The sequence below is a fragment of the Papio anubis genome, chromosome 2, assembly GCF_008728515.1.
Source record: "Papio anubis isolate 15944 chromosome 2, Panubis1.0, whole genome shotgun sequence".
In the NCBI taxonomy this organism is placed as follows: domain Eukaryota; kingdom Metazoa; phylum Chordata; class Mammalia; order Primates; family Cercopithecidae; genus Papio; species Papio anubis.
Window position 1 is genome coordinate 46,030,560 of NC_044977.1, and position 19,017 is coordinate 46,049,576.

The 19,017-nt window shown below is 54.1% G+C and overlaps 1 protein-coding gene across 1 annotated transcript in view; it reads right to left on the reverse strand.

Annotated features, from left to right (window-relative positions):
• The window catches only part of UROC1 (urocanate hydratase 1), a 35,499-nt gene that overhangs the window by 11,028 nt on the left and 5,454 nt on the right, over positions 1–19,017 (reverse strand). The window contains 16 exon segments of the mRNA XM_009200159.4: positions 280–378; positions 3,852–3,922; positions 5,859–5,980; positions 7,168–7,240; positions 7,887–7,984; positions 8,524–8,703; positions 9,046–9,108; positions 11,710–11,798; positions 13,366–13,509; positions 13,610–13,676; positions 15,467–15,528; positions 15,691–15,717; positions 15,719–15,820; positions 16,140–16,199; positions 17,322–17,415; positions 18,399–18,529. Coding sequence (XP_009198423.2) covers positions 280–378; positions 3,852–3,922; positions 5,859–5,980; positions 7,168–7,240; positions 7,887–7,984; positions 8,524–8,703; positions 9,046–9,108; positions 11,710–11,798; positions 13,366–13,509; positions 13,610–13,676; positions 15,467–15,528; positions 15,691–15,717; positions 15,719–15,820; positions 16,140–16,199; positions 17,322–17,415; positions 18,399–18,529 — 1,482 coding nt within the window.

Consider the following 19,017-nt stretch of genomic DNA (forward strand, 5'->3'; position numbering starts at 1 on the left):
TAGAGCCCTTCTACCCAGCTGGTCCCAGGGACCAAAGCCTTCAGCAAAACCTGATCTCCCTAAAGAGGCAGAAGTTTGGGCCTCAGCTGTGGGAGGGCTGAGCTCCCGGGAGGGGCTGGTCCACTGCTCCTGAGCACTGGGCTGCTGAGGCCCAACAGGAGTGTCATCCCACCCAGAAGGCTGTGGGGTGCAGCCGAGGCACAGGCGGGAAGGCCCAGGGCAGGAAAGGCAGTGGGAAGAGGTTGAGGGATGCTTCCCCTGGAGCACAGGACACCTCACCTTGATCCTCCTGCAGGCGATGGCCTGGTTAATGGCTACAGCGATGGCCACACGGCCCTTCTGGTCTGAGTACAGGATCCTTGCCTGGGAGCCCACCACCTGAGAAGGGAAGGGCGACAGGCGTCTCAGCTGACACAGGCAGCAATACCAGGACCTGATGGTGCAGGGAGACGTGGGTGGCACTTCCACCGTGGGACATGGCCCTTGGCAGCCTGAGTGCCTCTCTAACAAGGTGCAGGAGGACCCCCAAGGTGCATGGTAGCTCTCAAATCTGTGACCTGAGGTGAGCCCCCACATTCAGCCCACTAGACAGCCACACCAGCCCCACATGTCCACCGCAGTCTGGGCCCCCAGACACCTTCCCCCAATCCCAGATTATCCCCAGAGGGGCCTTGGAGCCCCTGAGCTGTCTGTGCTCCAGGGAGGTTACCTATTGCAAGCACTGCTCCTGCTCCATCCCACAGTGATGACATCAACACCACCCAGGGCAAGTTTGCATCTGGCCTGCTCCACTCTCAGTATGCTACACAGCCTCTCGGCTGTGAGTCTTATGGGAATATACTGTCATCCTCATCATAAGCCCCATTTTCCAGGTGAGGACACGGCCCTGAGAGGTGGAGCCACCTGTCCACAGGTTGGCTGTCTGTCTGCCGCACCCAGGAGCTCAGCCACCCAGTGATTGCCTCTCCTGGCAGTAACGGGTGGTTGTCCCCGGGAGACAAAACTTCAGCGCATGAAATGAGTTGCTGTGTAACTCTGCGGTCCTCAAGCCAGATGACATTTGGCAATGACTGAAGACATTTTTGGGTGCTGCTGGCATGGGTACGGATGCTGCTAAACACTGTACAATGGCCCCCATGATGAAGAAGAAGCCCCAAATGACTCCAAGAGATACGTGCACACACATGTTCACAGCAGCATGACAATAGTCGAGAGATGGAGGCGACCTGGGTGTCCAGTGCGGTGCACGGATGAACCAAACGTGGTCTGTCCGTACAGTGGAATGTGATTCAGCTTTAAAAGGAAAGAAATTCCGACCCATACCATAACATGAATGGACAAAAGGACAAACACTTCTGATCTCGCTTATATGAGGTTGTTGAGTGCCAGGGTCTGTGGGAGCAGAATGGGGAGTTAGCGTTTAATGGGGACAGAGTTTTGGTTTGGGAAGATGAAAAAGCTCTGAGATGGATGGTGGTGATGGCTGCACAGCAGTGTGAATATGCTTGAAGCCACTGCACTGCACGCTCAAAAATGGCAAAGATGGTTAAGACGGTAAATTTTATGTTGATGTATAATTTACCATAATTAAAGAAAATTTATCCAGCCCCAAATGTCAGTACGCTGAGGCTGAGAAACCCTGGTTTCTCCAAAGAAGATGCAGGTGTCTGCCCCAGCTGCTGGTGAGCTCGACCAGGAGCCAGTTAAAAGGTGGCAGAGCCGGTAAAAGGCGGCAAGTCCGGGCCACAGAGGCAGCTGTGCACCTGGCTGCGAGCTCAGCTTTGGCCGGGACAGTGAGTGAGTCTAGCTGCTTCTTCCTCCCTCATGGGTTCCTAGAGAACAGCCTTATTTTACTCACACCAGCTGCCTCAAATCCTTTTCGGAAAAGCTACTCGTGTGAATCGGCACTGCAGAGATTTTCAGATTTTTTTGGATCCAGAAAAAAATTGGCGAGGAACTGACATAGGATTGCCCACTTTGTCAAGAGTGTACATTAAAAGAAAAGAAATCAAAAAAATTTTAAAGGCAACCTTCTGCAGCCCCCGTTCAGAAGAGAAACAACAGTAAGTATCAGGAGGCACACAATCGCTAGGGAGCTTTAAGTCAAAGCAGACGCACCCTGCTGGCAGCTCCAACTGCAGCTCCACCCCTTACACCCTCAACTCTGGCACCGCCCGAGGCCCCTTCTCAGCCATGCTGGCATCCTCTCAGGCTATCCCCCTCTTCTCCACCCCATCTCTGCATTGACCCCGCAGCTTCAGCCTCCAAGTCTTGGCCTTGGCATCTCTGACTCCTCACTGCCACAGAGATGCTGTTGGCATAGGGGCTCTGAGGCTGGATACAAATGCAAACCATTGCGCACAGATGAGACAGCCCAGGACGGAGGCAGGCGCCTCCTGGCCCTGGGACTCCTGGGCTAAGACCCACTAGTTCAGACAGGGTCCATGGCCAAAGGTGTATGAACAAAATGCCCACATTTTTTTTCCATTTTGTCCTCAGTACACCCAGCCTGCTGCCACCGTGGGGCCTGTGCACGGGCTGGTCCCTCTGCCTCGCCCAATTGTCACGTGGTTGCCACCCTTTCTGCATGTAGACCTGGACGCACATGTTGGACCCCTTCCCTGGCCACTCTGTGTGAGGCAGCTCCACCCACTCCTCCCTGCTGGTGCTTCCCCGAACACACACCCAGCAGAAACTGGGCAAGACACATCTGTCAACTCAGCCCCACAATGCACCACTTGTACAAGCAGGGCCACAGGGGCCTGCTCCAAACACTGCCACTGCCGTCTCCACTTTGCAGATGAGGGTGTGGTGCTCAGAGAGGCTGAGCCACTCACCCCAGGTTACACAGCTGAGGATATGGGAGGCTGATCAGGTCCAGGCACCCTGGCTCTAGAGCCCAAACTCCTTCCTCTGCCGGGCTGCCTCTATTTGTTGAGTAACGGGATGAAGAACGACCTGCCCAACTCTGGTCACTGCCCCAGAGCCCCAGGCCACTTCCCCCTCTAGGTTTTAAATTATAAAATATACATTACATAAAATGTACCATCTTAACCATTTCTAAGTACACCGTTTAGTGGCATTAAGTTGATTCATAATGTAAAACCATTGCCCCATCCATCTCCCCATTCCTCATCCCCCAACCCCTGGCATCCACCATTCTGCTTTCTGTCTCTATCAATTTGACTGCTCTAGGGACCTCATAGACAGGGAACCATGCGGTGTTTGTCCTTTTGTGACTGGGTTTTTCACTTAGCATGGTGTCCTCCAGGTTCATCAATGTTGTAGCATGTGTCAACACTCCCTTCTGTGTGAGATATTCCATCTCATGGTTACCCACACTTTGTTTATCCCTTCATCCATCAGTGAACACCTGGGTGGTTTCCACAGCTTAGCCATTGTGAATAGTGCTGCTGTGAACATGGGCGTGCAAGTATCTCTCTGAGTCCTTCCTTCCAATTCTTTGGGCTACACATCCAGAAGTGGAATTGCTAGGTCATAGGGTAATTCTATTTTTGATTTTTTTTGCAGATGCTTCCTCTTGTTTTCCATGTGGCTGCACCATCTCACCAACAGTGCACAAGGGTTCCAAATTCTCCATGTCCTCTCCCAAGCCACCCTTTAAAGGCCCTGGGCTTCTTTCTCCAGCAGCCCCTTGGGCTGCTTCCCCTCCCAGTGTGGCCACCATGGGGCTGGCACAAACAGTCACACGGGATCTGGTGTGTGCACCCTCTCAGGGCTTGGCAAGCTGGAGGCCGTGGACCAGGCTGAGCGCCCATTGGCAGCACCTCACCTTTGGCAGTCTCCTGACAGCACAGCCACCCCAGCCTCCCCCAGGCCTGGGCCCTCACCAGCTGGTGCCTGGCGGCCTCCCGGATCCAGCGGATGTTGTCCATGTATTGCAGCTTCACAGACGCCTTCACTGCAAGGGAGAGGAGACCAGGCATCAGAGACCCTCCAGGGGCACAGACCCGCCCTCAGGCAGGCTGCTCAGCTCAACATAGACCCTGCCCTGAGCCCACCACTGAGCCAGGACACAAGGCGAGGGAGCCCACCCCACCCCACCCCTGCCTTTCTGAACTTGGGGGCCAGCAGTGCCAATGGTCCCATGAATTAATGCACAGCCGTGCAGCCCACTGCCTGATGCACTCGGTCCCTCCACAAATAGCTATTCAGTGCCTACTGTACACCAGCACTGAGCAAGGCACCAGGAACAAAGACCACTGTGGGCTGTGAGGAACACAGGACCGTGGTGAGGGGCCCCCAGGGTGGTGGGTGTGAGAGCTCTCTGAGGAAGTGGCCGTCAAGCTGAGTCTAAAGGCTGGGAAGGAACCGGACAAGGAAGCTCTGAGGGAACAGCATTCCAGGCAGAGGGAACAGCCAGCACAAAGGCCCTGAGGTGGAAATAAACTTGGTCTATGTAGGAGCTAGTTGGCCAAGCTCACGGAGGATGTGTGTGTGTGAGGGGGCACGGGAGCCTGCCTGACCACCTCGTGAAAGCAGATTGGTAATTTTCCAGAAATTGTGTGAGCCAGTGGTTAACACAAATATCATTACATTTTTAAATAAGTTCACACTTTTACCAAATTATACTAAAAATGAAGGTAATAGAAATCTCTCACTCCAGTGACTTCACAGCTGTTGACGAGTATCTGCCTGGTGGAGATGCCGCAGGGTGTGCACTGCGGGCACGTGGAGCTAGGTCAGCATGCCTGGAAACCAGCCAGGCCTGGAGTCTTTACACCAGGGTCCTCGCGGGTGCAGCAGCTCAGGGCTTCTTTCTGGAGGGCTGGTCGTTCCCCACTGGCTGCCTGCTGTTCTCACACCAGGGAAGCCCAGGAGACATCTGACCAGACCCCCAGGAGAAGGCCCCTGCTTCCCCTGCCCTCCTGTCTGGGCTCCTGCCCGCCTCCTCCTCCACAGGTGACCACATGTCCCCTCTGCCTGGCTCTCCTGCCCTGCATCTGTGTAACCTGGACCCCTGCTCAGCTCACCGAACCTGGCAGGCAGCAGGGTGGGTGCGGGCCCTAGAGATGTGAAGCACACAGCAGAGGCTGGTGACCCACACAGAAAAGCCACCCAACCTGCAGGAAAGCTGCAGAGAGACCAGGGTAAGAACTGCAACAACAGAGGAAGTGTCATAAAACAACCACGAAATAACAATGTCAGACCCACTCAAAAAGAACAAAGGTTGGTTAAAAACCAGGCGGGCCATGTAGACATGGAAAAACACAACCCTCTGGCAGAACCAACACTCAGCATCAGCAAAACCCAGGATGAACATGGGGGACCCTGATGCAGAGGAGACCCTTGTGGACCTGGCAGGCGTGGAAGGCTGGCGGGAGCATGTGGAGGCAGCTTCATCACAGAAGGCAGCAAGAAGGAACTAGAAGCACTGCTGTCAGCACTGCCCTGGCCACGTAGAGGGGGAGGCTGGGTCTGAGAGGGACTGTGGCGTGCTGAGCGCTGCCCAGCAACCCTGGCCCCTGCCACTGCTGCCTGGCCACCCTAGCCCTGGACCATCCTGTTTCACCCACTTTGAAGGGCTTTCTGTCACTCACAGTCAGAGGTCCTCACTGGCAGAGCCCAGGACAGCTCTGGAGGGCAGAGGCTTGGTGGTGGGAACTGTGCCTCCATGACTGAGAATGACACTTGGGGACCAGAATCTTTGCAACTCACTTAAGTTTCTTTGAGTCCCTTTGTGTTGCCACCTGAGCACCCACCAGACTCACAAAGTCATCTGCACCCAGGTTCCCTCCCAGAATTAGCTGGGTGGGCCTGCTATGGAAAGCTTGTCGCTATGGAGGCAGGAGCTTTGGGGGCCACCCACCCATGGGCACCCCCACCAACAGCATCACCTCCATTAGCGATGGCTTCCTCCAGCACAGATGTGGCCAGTTCGTCGGTGATCACCAGGTCCTGGGGGTCCCCTGATGTGCAGACCCAGCGGAAAGGTCCAAATCCCTGGGAGAATATGTCCCTGCAAGCACAGATGCCTCCTCACCCTGGGCCCGCTGGCTTGGGCGGGGGAGGGGTGCAGGTGTGAGCACGCCAGGGAGGAGGGCTCAGCGTCCAGAATTGGGGTGTGGAACCCCCTAAGCTGCCATTGGACAGAAAGTTCCAGGGGCCTCCCTGTCCCCTCTCTGTGTCCTGGTGCCCCCAGCCCTCCATCCCTGCCTCCTGGTTGTACCATCTCTAGCCACAGGAACAGGGAGCCGGGACCTGGGCAAACAGAAATGCCCCCAATTGCTGTTACAGATGACAAGAAAATCTGTCGCCTAAAAGTGACAGTCACATTGAGAGGAGAGTCACCCTGCGGCGGTGGTCTTGGGGAATTTGGCCTAGGTGAGCTTATCTTCCCAGGAGTCAGGCTTCAGGGCAGGGCTGTCCTGGGGGAAGGATGCTGCGGCCTGGGCCCTCCCTGGGCTTCTGCACTTGCTGGGCCAGGGGGCGCCTCCTCCTGGGCAGCCCTCCCTCTCCAGAGAGTGCCGGCTGCCAGTGCTCAGCCCCTCCCGCCTCTGCACCCCACAGTGAGCCTGACGGTGAGTGGCATTTGCCTTTCACACCTCCATCTCTCTCTGGTCCCACGTGGCACCCACTGAGGACTGGCACATCTTCCAAAAGTCATGTGGCCCCTCCCACCCACAGCAGAAAGCCCAGGTTTCTCAGCCTCGCCCAGGCTCCTCTCTGGCTCCTGCCCTCATGCCCTGCTTGTCCTGGGCTGCTGGCCCTCCCCAGACCTGCCCCCCATGGCCAGAGAGGCCCACGACCCCCAGGGCCACAGCAGGTGCTGGGCTTCATGATCCAGCCATCAGCTGCCCACAAGGGCCTGTGAAGACACACCCATGACGGCCTGTGAAGATGCACCATTCAGGGGCAGGTGTTTGCCAGGAAGTGGCCTCGGCCTCTAGGGCCGGCAGCCCCCTGTTCTCGCTGAGGCCCTGCAGGAGGTGTATCTCGTCTGGATTTCCTCCTCACCTGCCTGTCTGTGGTGGAAAACCCACGAACGGAGCCTGGCCACTTTGGGGCGGTGTGGAGGTCTCAGCGCATGACCTCAGGGGCAGTCAGAGGCTGAGGCTTCTCCAACCTAAATACCCAGGACCCAGACCCTGAAGGGGGCAGGGGCAGCACTGGGCACACTAGATGTGGCAGCTGCCCGTCACTCACCCCATGATGTGCTGCACGTAGGAAGGGTAGCGGAACTCTGTCCTGCCAGCACCTTTCTTCTCCACATCTGCTCCTGTGGGCAGAGCCTGGACAGTCACCGCCCAAGGCAGGACACCCACGGCCACCCTAGATGGCAACTTAAACACAGGGCCCAGTGGGAGGCTGGGGAAGGACCCGTGAGGTCTTTTTCAAGTGAAAGAAGAGAAAAGCAGGGGCAGCCGTGGCCGGCATGCCGCCATCTATGTGGCCGAGCGCAGGATGCATGTGCTTGCCATGGATGCCACGTCAGCCTCCAGCGCGCCACAACCTGCCACCTGCAGGGAGGTGGACAGGGTTGGGTGACTTCCCACTGTGGACACTGTGGCTTTTCAACCTCATGCCCCGTGAAAGAATTGCCCATTTTACGGAAGGAAGTTTCCATCACGGTAAAGGAAAGCTGCAGTTCTGGGACTGGAGCTTGCGCCTGAGTCTTGTACCTGCTCTCCTTATGGGACTTTATGTTCCTAAAGCACGTGGAGAAACTGAGGCCCAGAGAGGCTGAGCCACCTGGCAGGGCCAGCATCCAGAAGGCCTGGCAGAGGCACAGCAAAGCCTTGGTGGGGATTAGCTGGGCCACCCATGGCTGAGCCTCCGAGTGAGGTGGGAGCCAGAGGCACTGGCCCAAGAGGCTGGGCCCAGGGCCCAAGAGGCTGTGGCCCCTCCCTCCTCCTCCCTCCTACCTGCTCTCTGGGCCTCCAAGAGGAAGGCGTTGCCATAGTCCCAGAAGAAGAACTTCTCCTTGGCCAACCTGTTGATGGCTGAGACTTGCCTCCTCAGGCTGCAACAAGCCATGGGTCAGCACCACCACTGCGAGGCCCTGGGGCCGCCCCCACATGGCACACACAGCACCGCCCGCCATGCTGCCCGCCAACTTCCAGCCCTACTGCCTGGACTGCCCCTGCTCCTCGGGTTGGCCCCACCCACCGGGAATGCCCCTGCCCCTGTCATCTGTTTGGAACCTCTGCACCCTTCAAGGCCCAGCTGGCAGCTCCCTAAACAAGCATTTCCTGGTCCCCAACCCCATCAGGCCCTGGTGAAAAACAGATGCCCCAGAAAGGTCCCACACCCCAGCATCTACTCGGGCCATGCCGGGACTACACTGGGCATTCGACAAATGTCACTCTAGCTCGTCCCCCTGCACTGCTGAGAGGTAAGTGTGTCATGACTCCATCTGATGAGTGGAGGCAGAGGCTCAGCGAGGTTAATGCCTTGCCAAGGCCACACAGCTGGTTGCTGGAGAACCAGGTGGTGGCCAGAGCAGGACAAGGTGGTCTGCCCAGGTCAAATGCTTCTGCCACCCCCAATCCCGAGTAGCACCTTTCCTGGACCAGGTCCTTGAACACAGCAGGGTTGGAGGCCATGAGGCTCTGGGCCTCCGTGAAGCTGAGCTGCACGGGGTAGTAGCCGCCATTGAACGGGTTGTGGCAGGATGTCTGATCTGACCCCAGGTCCACCAAGCACTCCCCCGTCGTGTCCAATTCATGGACCAGGCGCTCCCTGGGGAAGCCATGGGGTGGTCAGTGCAAGCCACACACAGCCTGGGCCCAGAGTCTGGGGCCAGCCGGGCGGGGACCGTAGCACATTTTCCCACTCACAAATCCAGCAGGCACAGTCTGAGCCAGACCCTGCTTTCCCCTGGAAAGAGAACCTACGGGAAAGCTGTGGGCAGAGCAGGGACGGCTGCCCCAAGCTTGGGTAAGGGTGTGGGCCAACAAGGGTGGCACTGAACTGAGGCTCAAAGCTTTGTGTCCCAGCAGCTCCTGGTCAGCATTGGGGTCTTTGCTCAGGGGGGCCCATCTGGGTTCTCAAGCTGGCTATCAACTCCCAACCCCCACTCACCAAAGCGCCACCACGTTGCCATGGTAACCAAGGCTGAGCACCTCCTTTCTTTTCCTTGCTTCCCTGGAAGGACACAAGAGCAGAACAGGTGCCCCCCGCACCTATGCATAGGTGCCCCGGACACACCTACACCCCAGCTGCACACAGGGGCAGACCCAGGAGGCCACAAGAGGTATCATGTGCAAGCGTGGGGACCAGGGGGCTGGGCCATGAAGCATGCCTGCAGGACCGCGACTTTTGTTCAGGACACAAAACTATAAAGGGAAAACCCAGACCAGATCAGAAAACCCACATGGCAGCGGCAAAACTGCCTTGGCGATCCATGGAATTCAGGTTATCGATGTGGGACCTCCACAGGGATCGTTACAGAACCCATCAAGGTGGCCCCAGAGTCGCAGGATTCACTAAAGATGATTCCCAAAATTATTCGGAAAAATAGGACAAGAAAAATCAAAGCATATTTTGGGCAACAGAAGATTTGAACAGGACTTGCAGGTAGTAGAAGTGTCAAAAAGCAGCAATATGCAGGGAAGGTGGTGTGGCCCCCATGAGAGAGCAGATTGAACGCTCACCAGGAGTGGCCTGGAGAAGCCCGAGGGAGCCGGGCACCTCCCCTCCCCCAGGGGTGCAAGGTCGACAAGGTAGGAAAGGACACACAATCCCAGGGCAGCAGGGAGGCCCGCCCAACCCGGGGCTTGTTGCAATCCCAGTTGAAGGACCCTGTGGGAACTGTGAGCTCCTGGGAGCTCAGGAGCTCACTCCATTCCCATGGGTCTTCCCCAGCCCAGGGGCTGCAGAAGTGTGGCAGGCAGGTTGCTTGAAGCAGTTCCTTAAACTGATTTTGATGTATGTATATGTGTGTGTGTTCATGTGTGGATGTGCATGCATGTGTACATATATATGTATATATGCGTGTATTTGCATATGTGTATGCATGTGTGTGAGAATATACGTTGTGGGCATGTACGTGTTTTTGTGTGTCTGTGTGTGTTTATGGTGTGTGCATGTGTCTGTGTGTTTATGTGTGTGTGTTTGTGTGCACCTGTATGTTTATGTGTTTGTGTTATATGTGCTGTGTGTTTCTGCACACGTTTATACATGTGTGCATGTGTGTTGTTATGTGTATATGTTTCTGTGTTTGTTATATGCATGTTTGTATGTGTTTACATGTGTGTGTTGTGTGTGTATGTGTGTTATGTGTGTGTTTATTTATATGTATGTGCATTGTGTGTTGTATGTGCATGTGTGTGCATATGTATTGTGTGTTTATGCATGTTTGTGTGTATCCATGTGTGTGTTGTGTCTGTATGTTTGTGTAGGTGTTATGTGTTTATACTTGTTTGTGTTTGTGTGTGCATGTGTGTATGCCTGTGTCTGTGTTTATGTGTGTGTATGTGTGCGTTTATGTGTGTGCATGTGTGCACTCTGTGTGTGCCTGTGTGTGCATGCATGTGTTGTATGTCTATGTTTATGTGTGCATCTGTGTGTGTATGTTTATGTGTGTCTTGTGTGTTATTGTGTTATGTGTCTGTGTATTTATCTGCATGCATGTGTTGTGTGTTTGTGTGTGCAACCATGTGTGCATGTGTGTGCTATGTTCTCTGTGTATGTGTGTATGTGTGTTTATGTGTCTTTATGTATGTATGTGTGTCTGTGTGGCTACATGTATGTGCATGTGTTTTGTGTGTGTGTTTATGTGTGTGTGTGTGTACATGCACACAGTCAGGATGCTAAACAGCCTGAATAGGGATGGGAGTTAGGTCGGGGAAGCTCCTCACAGCACACCTGGAGTGTAGAATTTCTTCTATCATTGACGAAAAATTATCTGAGAGTTCTAAAGAGGGTGCAATGTGGTTGGATTGGTATTTTAGGATGATCTAGGTCAAAATAGCTCACTGCATCATTTCTCAAATTTTGTTTACATTTTCACCAGAAACAGCTTTTAAGCCCCTGTGGAGATTCTACTCGAAGCCAGGTCGGCAACCAGTGCACCAATGTGTCTTCCTGTAACAGGACTCTGCTCTGCACAGTAAATTAATTGAGAGGATGCTTCAAAAGTGGCATCCAAGCAGGAGCCCCCAGGGCAGTCTTCCCACTGTCCCACTGAAATACTTCTGAAGACTTTGCCTGGGGGTGAGGCAGAGAAACCCACTGACCACCCCTCAGCACCACGGACGAAGCTCTGCCCTGGAGCACAGGGAGGGAGTGCACGCCTCGCAGGCTCGCCACTGCAACAGCACAGGGCAGCCCCTATCACGGGCCAGGCGGGTTCTGCGAGCCCATACAGCAGGGAAAAGATGACACGTGCTTCGCAGAACCAGGGCGGAGCATGGGAGCCCCAAGAAGTCTGCCAAAAGCCCGTCAGAGCCAAGTGTCTGAGCACCAAGCCCGCAGCCCAGTGGCTGCCTCCATGCCGGCAATGACGGAATGTTGGAGGCCCTTCCAGAGGCTTCTGCCCTATCACCACCCGCGGGTCAGCCCTTGTGTGCATGTGCGCGCATGTGTGCATGTATATGTACATGTGCATGTATGTGTGGTGCCCACATGTGGCCAGCTGTCGGGCATTAAGCAGGCCCTACCAGGCTGCCCCCTGGGGGTCCTCTTGTGGTCTCCTGCTGCCATGTGTCAGGTGTCAGGTGTCTGGAGTTAAGCTTGGAACTGTACCTGAGCCTCTGGATGCAGCGGTCCAAGCTGTCAGTCACTTCCATCAGCCAGCCCTGCTTGTGGCGTTTCTCAAGGGCTGCTTTATCCACCTGGGGCCATGAGACATGGGGACACCCAGTTACAAATCTTCCCTAAGTGTATCATCCTCAACTAGGAAGGCAACATCTCCCGTAGGTCCCTTGCTTTTCTCTAACACAGTTTCAGGGAAGACACCACAAGCTGCCCTCCCTCTATTTATTCCTTCTCCCACCTCCCTTATCAGCAGAACCCAGGTAGGGGTTCAGGGTGACACAGTTCAGCCCCAGGAGATAATCTACGTCCAAGCTAATCACAAGGACCTATCCACTATCTCCATCCTCCCTTGCAGATAAGAACATCGATTTCATCTAAGACTAACCAATGAGATAAAAGAAGGGGTTTGGAGACATGACTTTCCTGATAAAATAGAGTTGTAGCAGCCACTTCCCTTCTCACCTCTTCCTGTCTTGAACATGGATAGGATGGCTGGGGTGGGGGCAGCAATTGTTTCTACAAGGGAATCCCAAGGAAATCTAGAGATATTAGCATCACTGAGCTGCCAAACCAATGCCAACACTGTTGGTTACATGAGAAAAATAAAACCCTATTTATACAAGCCGCTGTAGGTAGGTTTCCTGTTACCTGCAGCTCAGTGCACTCCTAACAAGCACAGGTATGTATGATGTAGGTTTGGCATCAACTGAGTGCAAATTCCACTGGCACCTATCGCCAAGCCTTGCCTCCTCCACTTCCTACTTCCCTTCCTCTCTTTGGCACCCACCAAAGAAAGATGAGAGCCTGCTATAGTTGGGATATATTTGTCCCCCAAACCTCATGTTAAAATTTGATCTCTGGTGTTGGAGGTGGGGCCTGGTGGGGGGTGTTTGGGTCATGGGGCAGCTTCCTCATGAATGGCTTGGTGCAGTCCTTGCAGTAATGACTGAGTTCTTGCTCTGTTTGTTCCTACAAGAGCTGGTTGTTTAAAAGGTCCAGCACCTCCCTCTCCTCTCCCTGCTCTCCCTCTCTCGCTGTGTGACCCACCAGACTCCCTTCACCTTCCACCATGAGTGGAAGCTTTCGAAGACCTCAACAGAAGCAGATGTGGGCACCATGCTTCCTGTACAGCCTGCAGAACTGAGTCAAACAAACCTCGTTTCTTTATAAATTAGCCTCAGGTGTTCCTTTATAGAAACTCAAATAACTAAGATGGGGGCCACTGAGGGAAAGCTGCCTGTACTCACCTCTATGGAGGGTGACCTGTCTGCCTCCCCACCTGTTCAAGGTGGGGAGTCTATGAGTTCATTTATTCACACACATTCATTCCCTCCCATCTGTATTCCAGGGATGCGGTGGGATACAGGAAAGCTACACCCATAAATAGATGGTCAGAGTTTTGTGGGAGGGCAGCCGACAGGCATTACCCATGCAGGGTGATGGGCACTTTGAAGGCAGGAAGCTTACGTCGCCATGGGAACCCACCCAGTGAGGTCCAGTGGGGCTTTGCAGAGGAGGCAAGGGTGGGCTGGGCAAGGGAGGATGAGAAGAGGGGGTCTGTAGTGTAAGCGATCCTGGAGGAAGGAGGGAGGGAGGGAGGAAGGGAGGCAGGCAGGAGCGAAGGCTAGGAGCCCCCCAGCTCACCTCTGCTATCACACCGATGCACCCCACGATGACCGCAGCCTTGGCCTGAGCCCCACTCATTCCACCGAGCCCAGAGGTGACAAAGACCTTCCCAGCCAAGTCCTCGATGCCCAGGTACCTTCGCGCAGCATTCAACACGGTGAGCTGCAGGGAGAAAAGGTAGGGGATCACTGCCCACTTGCAGCCCACCCCCTCCACCCCCCATGCTGGGACGCCCACAGCCAGGCATGGCCCCATCTCTCACCACAGTGCCGTGGACGATTCCCTGGGGACCGATGTAGCAGTAGCTACCTGCTGTCATCTGGCCGTACCTGACCACAGGGAGAGAAGCCAGGCCCAGGGCTCAGCCAGTGCCAGGCCCAGGTCCTCCCAGTCACTCCCTTTAGGAGGCTGAAAATTAGTATTTACCCAAGAGGCATTAATATATTCTCCTTTACATAAAATATATAGAGAGAGCACAGACAACACAAGAAGGCTATGGACACCCTTGTCCCCTCTCGCCTCCCAGATGTTTTACAAGCAGATTTTGTTCTGTTAAGAACTGTAGTGTAATTGGTGAAGAATTGCTTTGGGGACTATTTGACCGTATGGACTCCAGCTGGACGTGCACAGCATGCCCACACTACAGGCTTATGCCAGGCAGAGACACACACAGGATGTTCACTGCAACTTTACATGCAGGGGCCAAGACCTGAAGCTGCTGAGATGCCCCTCCACTGAAGACGAGAGAAGTGAGCGGTGGCCTATGTGACCCATAAAACACCACATGGCAGAGAGGGTCAGGGCCCTGCACTGTGCCATGGAAGCAAGCCAGTTTGGGAGGCAAGAGGGTTAAATAAATTAGTGCAATTGGACATTGTAGGTAAAGGAAGAATACATGAGATCTGCTTCCTGAAATACAGCAGTCTCCTAGCTCTCTTGTGAAGGTGGGAAAGGCAAGGCACAGAGGCCGGCACCAATGGTCTAACCACCTAAATTGCCAAGTACACTTGCATAGAAAGTGTTTGGAAGAACACAGGAGACACTGTCAACTGGAGAATCTAGGATGTAGAAGGATCTCCTTTTCATTGTAGCTCCATTTATAATGCTTGATGAAATACTTTGCATTGACAGCTGCTGTGGCTCATGCCTGTGATTCCAGCAATTTGGAAGGCTGAGGTGGGCGGATCACCTGAGGTCAGCAGTTCGAGATCAGCCTGGCCAACATGGTGAAATCCCATCTCTACTGAAAATAGAAGAAAGTAGCTGGGTGTGGTGGCACATGCCTGTAATCCCAGCTACTTGGGAGGCTGAGCCAGGAGAATCACTTGAACCTAGGAGGCAGAGGTTGCAGTGAGCCGAGATCGCACCACTGCACTCCAGCCTGGGCAATAAGAGCGAAACTCCGTCTCAAAAAAAAAAAAAAAAAAAAAAGGAAAAAGAAAAAAAAGGAAAGAAAAAGAAATCGTTTGCCTTACCTCTGTAACAAATGAAAAGCTTTCATTCCCTGAGAGGGGGCGTGAGAGACTTCTCTGGGGCACTGGCAGCATTCTGTGCCTAATGGTTTTGGTTGCACAGATGCACACTTTGTCAGAACCCGAAATGTGGTGCATATAAGATGTGGGCATCTCATTACATGCAAGTTTCACCTCCAAAGAAAAAATAACTGTAAACAAATATTGACTTCCAGTCAGTAATATTTACAATTGACTTTGAGATGCACACACACAAAAAAAACCCCCCAAAAACAAGTCGAATGAATGGATAGGCAGAGGGACAGATAGACAGCCACATGATAAAGTGAGTATGGTAAGTAGCACATTCATCACAAAAATTCGGTGGTATTCACTGTAAATTCGGTCAATTTTCTGTATGTTTGAAATTGTTCATAATAAAATGTGGGAAAAGGCAGGATCTAAAATTGTAGGGTCTCTTGCATTCAAGAATATAAGATTTGTAAGCATATACATAAAACTACTAGGGAATATATAAAAATAAAATCAATTATGCTACAGTTCTGTGACTATGTCTTTCCAAACTTGTATTTAATATCACCATTTTGCTTTATAATGACCCATGGCTAACAGAGAAACACTGTAAATAGACTGAAATAGCGACTTACATTGTAACCCCCAAGGCAAAGAGCTTCTCATACTCCATCCGGGAGGAGTAGTTGGGAATGACCTGGAGAAGAGGATGGGGGCAGACAGAGGGGCTGAGGTCTTGGAGGGCGAGCACAGAGCCCGGGGGTGACGCACAGCGTTGGGGCACTGGGCTTTCTTTCTGGCATCAGCACCCTCTCTTTGGAGCCCTGGGCAGGTGCTGTGCCTGCTGCTGAGGACCCACCATCCCATTGGTGATGACGAGCCGGGGGGGCGCTGCGGCTGCTGGGGAAGAGGCCGAGCGGGTGCCCACTGTACATGACCAAAGTCTGCTCCTCTGTCATCTTCGACAAGTAGAACATGGTCAGCCAGAACTGGGGGAGGAGCAGAGCGTGGGGATTCTGTCAGCAGAAGCAGCACCCCACGCCCAGCCCCACACCACTGTCCACGCCCAGACAGCTCCTGCAGGCCCCCAGGTCTCCATTGCACTCCAGTGGCCCTGGTGCCTCCCTCAACACCACCTCGCCCATTCCTATAACCTGAAATTTCCCCACACAGTCTACAGTGCTGGAGCCTCAGGCACCAGGGAGGCAGAGGCCTGCATCCTGAGCCATGGGTTTGTAAGCTCCTAGGCCAGAGGACCAGACTCGGGGAAAGGCCGGGGTGGGGGCGAGGTCACACGGTGTGCAGTACCTGAGCCCAGTTGCTGAACACCTGCCCATTTCCTCCATAGGTCACCAGCTCCTGGGGAAACTGAGGAAGACACAGGGTCATCTGAGATGAAGGCCTGGGAAGGGCCTATGGAGTCGCAGACAAGGAGAGAAAGGGCCCCCATCCCCTGGGGGCCCAATGGGGCAAGGAGAGAAGCCAGAAGGGTGAGGCCCAGAGACGGACACATCTGCAAGAACACTGGCCCCGGTTGCGACTGGAGCAAGGGCTCAGCTTGGGGTTAGGGGCGGATCTGGGTCTGGGGTCACAGTGGGAACTCAGCCTGGGGTCAAAGGCAGGGTTGGTCTGTGACCAGGGCCTGGGGCCAGGGCCAGGGTTTAAGGCGTTCCCACCTACTAGGCGAAGTGGTCACATTCTGGCAACATATCTCCCCCAAGGGATGCAGGGACACACCCCAGAGACATTCCATTCTCAAATGTGGGCAGCTGCTCTGCAGACTGGCTCAGGGTGCCCAAGACAGGCATAAGGGGCCAGATCCATGCTACCCAATATGGTGGCCACCAGCCATGCATGGCTTTTCACTCTGCTCCTTGCATAGATACACCCTGATTTCAAAGTCTCAGGATGAAAAACAATGTAAAATATCTCATTAATAATGTTTATATAGATTACATATTAAAATAATAATATTTCGGAGCTGGGGGTGGTGGCGGGTGCCTGTAGTCCCAGCTACCCGGGAGGCTGAGGTGGGAGGAAAGCTTGAGCCCCGGAGGTTAAGGCTGCAGTGAGCCAAGATCAAGCCACTATACTCCAGCCTGGGCCACAGAGTGAGACCCTGTCTCTCTCAAAAAAAAAAAAAAAAAAAAAAAGTGAAAAGTAAAAAAATAATATTTTTGATATATCAGGATGAATAAAATATAGTGTAAATTTGTTTATTTTTACTTTTTCATATGGCTGCTAGAACATTTAAAATTGGACATGTGTCCACTGCAGCCACAGTGACGTCCTGGTTTTGAGGCTGTACTACAGCCACGGATGCAACCACTGGGGGAGGCCGAGGGAAGGGCCAGGGACCTCTCTTACTAGCTTTGCAACTTCCTGTGAATCTATAATTATCTCAAAATTAAGAGCTTGAAAGCATGATGCGTGTGTCTCGCGTTCTGTTTCTGCTGGACAGTGCTGGGCCTCGGTTTCCCTGGCTATTACCTGGGCCACGGCAGGATCCAGGTTGTTCATGATCATATGCATGATGGCGGCTGCTGCTTTCGTCTGGCAGGGGTACTGCTCAACCGGGTAGGCCCTGCAAGGGAAAGCCCAACCGCCAGTCTGCCCTTCCCACCAAAGCACAGCATCTAGCCTGGCCCCGACCAGCCCCTGGCTGCTCAGGCAAGGACAGCCGGACCCGGGGCCTGCAGAACTAGCTAGGAACATACAGTGGGGCTCCAGAGCCACTAGGGCTGAGGGAGGTGGCATTCAGGCCCCAACCCACCCTGCTCTCCCTCCCTACTTGGCACACTCCACCTGGGAGACAGCTGCTGGCAAAGCAGAACTGATGACTGCTCTCCAGAAGCCTCTCCCTCTGGGTAAGCAGAGTTTATTCATTTGTTCTTTCACTAATTCAACAAACACTTTTGGGCACCAATTCTCCAGCAGATGCCAGGCCTGGAGGTACTGGCTGGAGTGAGGAACGTGGCTCCTACTTTAAAGGGAACAACCCTGGGATGACTCAAGGCAAGCCTGGGCCGCTGGCACCTTCAAGAACAATAACTGCAGATATGCACACCCAAGCCCCACCCCAGAACTGCTGGGTCTGAAATTGGGGTAAGGCCTGGCAGCCCGTGTTCCCACAAGGCCTCCAGGGGTGCCGTGCACACTGCGGTTTGAGACCCTCATCGAGATCGTGAGGTATTTGAAGTCACTGCCACAGCTCCCCAAAGCTCTCCCTGCCCTCTGGCAGAACAAAAAGCCATGGTTTTAAAAAGAGGTTTTGTGTACAATTTGGCTCCAGAATTGCACAGGACTGGCTGCTCAGGACAGATGGGCCGGGCCTGAGAGTCCTGAGAAGCTGCCCCCATCTTCTGGCAGGCTCAGGGGCTGCAGCCAGCACTGGGCTCCAGCTTCTGAGATGACAACACCGAATCTTCTCTCCCCTGCCTCCTAGTCTGGACAGACTGGGTTTCCCCTCACTGCCCACTCTCCCGTTGTTCCTGGTCCCCAGCACAGTCCCTTGTGGGAGCTGCCTGCCCCTCTGGGTCCCTCTGAAGCTGCGCCCACAAGGCTGACCTCATTTCAATGTCGGGGCAAAACCGGTACATGTAGATGTGCCCGTACAGTTGCAGCTCCTGGGCAAACTCTGGGGCCAGCAGCTCCTGGACATCCGCGGGGAAGTAGCGCAGGGCGTTCCTCAGCGCCAGCTGGGGTAGGAGAGCAGAGAGTCAGTGGGGGCTGGGGGTCCAGGCCCAGTGTTCTGAGGCCTGGTGATGGGCCATCCTCCTCCCAAATGGATTTGCCTTTGCTGCACTTAGAAGCCTGTTGCCCACCCAGAGACCGCCTGTTCTCACCCCGGGCCCATCTACAGTGTCACCTTCCGCAGAAAGCCTTCCCTGATTGCCCCCTCCTGCCCCTTTCATGAAGGCAGACTGATCCCTCTCTCTTCTTGCTTATGGTGAACCACTCCTGTTCTGGGGATGGCGCTGCTTACCCCCAGGCAGGGACCAGAGAGGGGCCTGCCCGAGGCTTGTGGCTATGGTGTAGGATGCAGAGGCTCCAGCGGGGAGAGTAGACCCCACATAGCCTTAAGTACTCTGTGTAAGTGCAAGCACATACAAGAAAAAGCTGTCAAAAGCAACATATATTTACACACACACATGAACTCTTTTGATTGTGAGCCACAGGAAGCAAT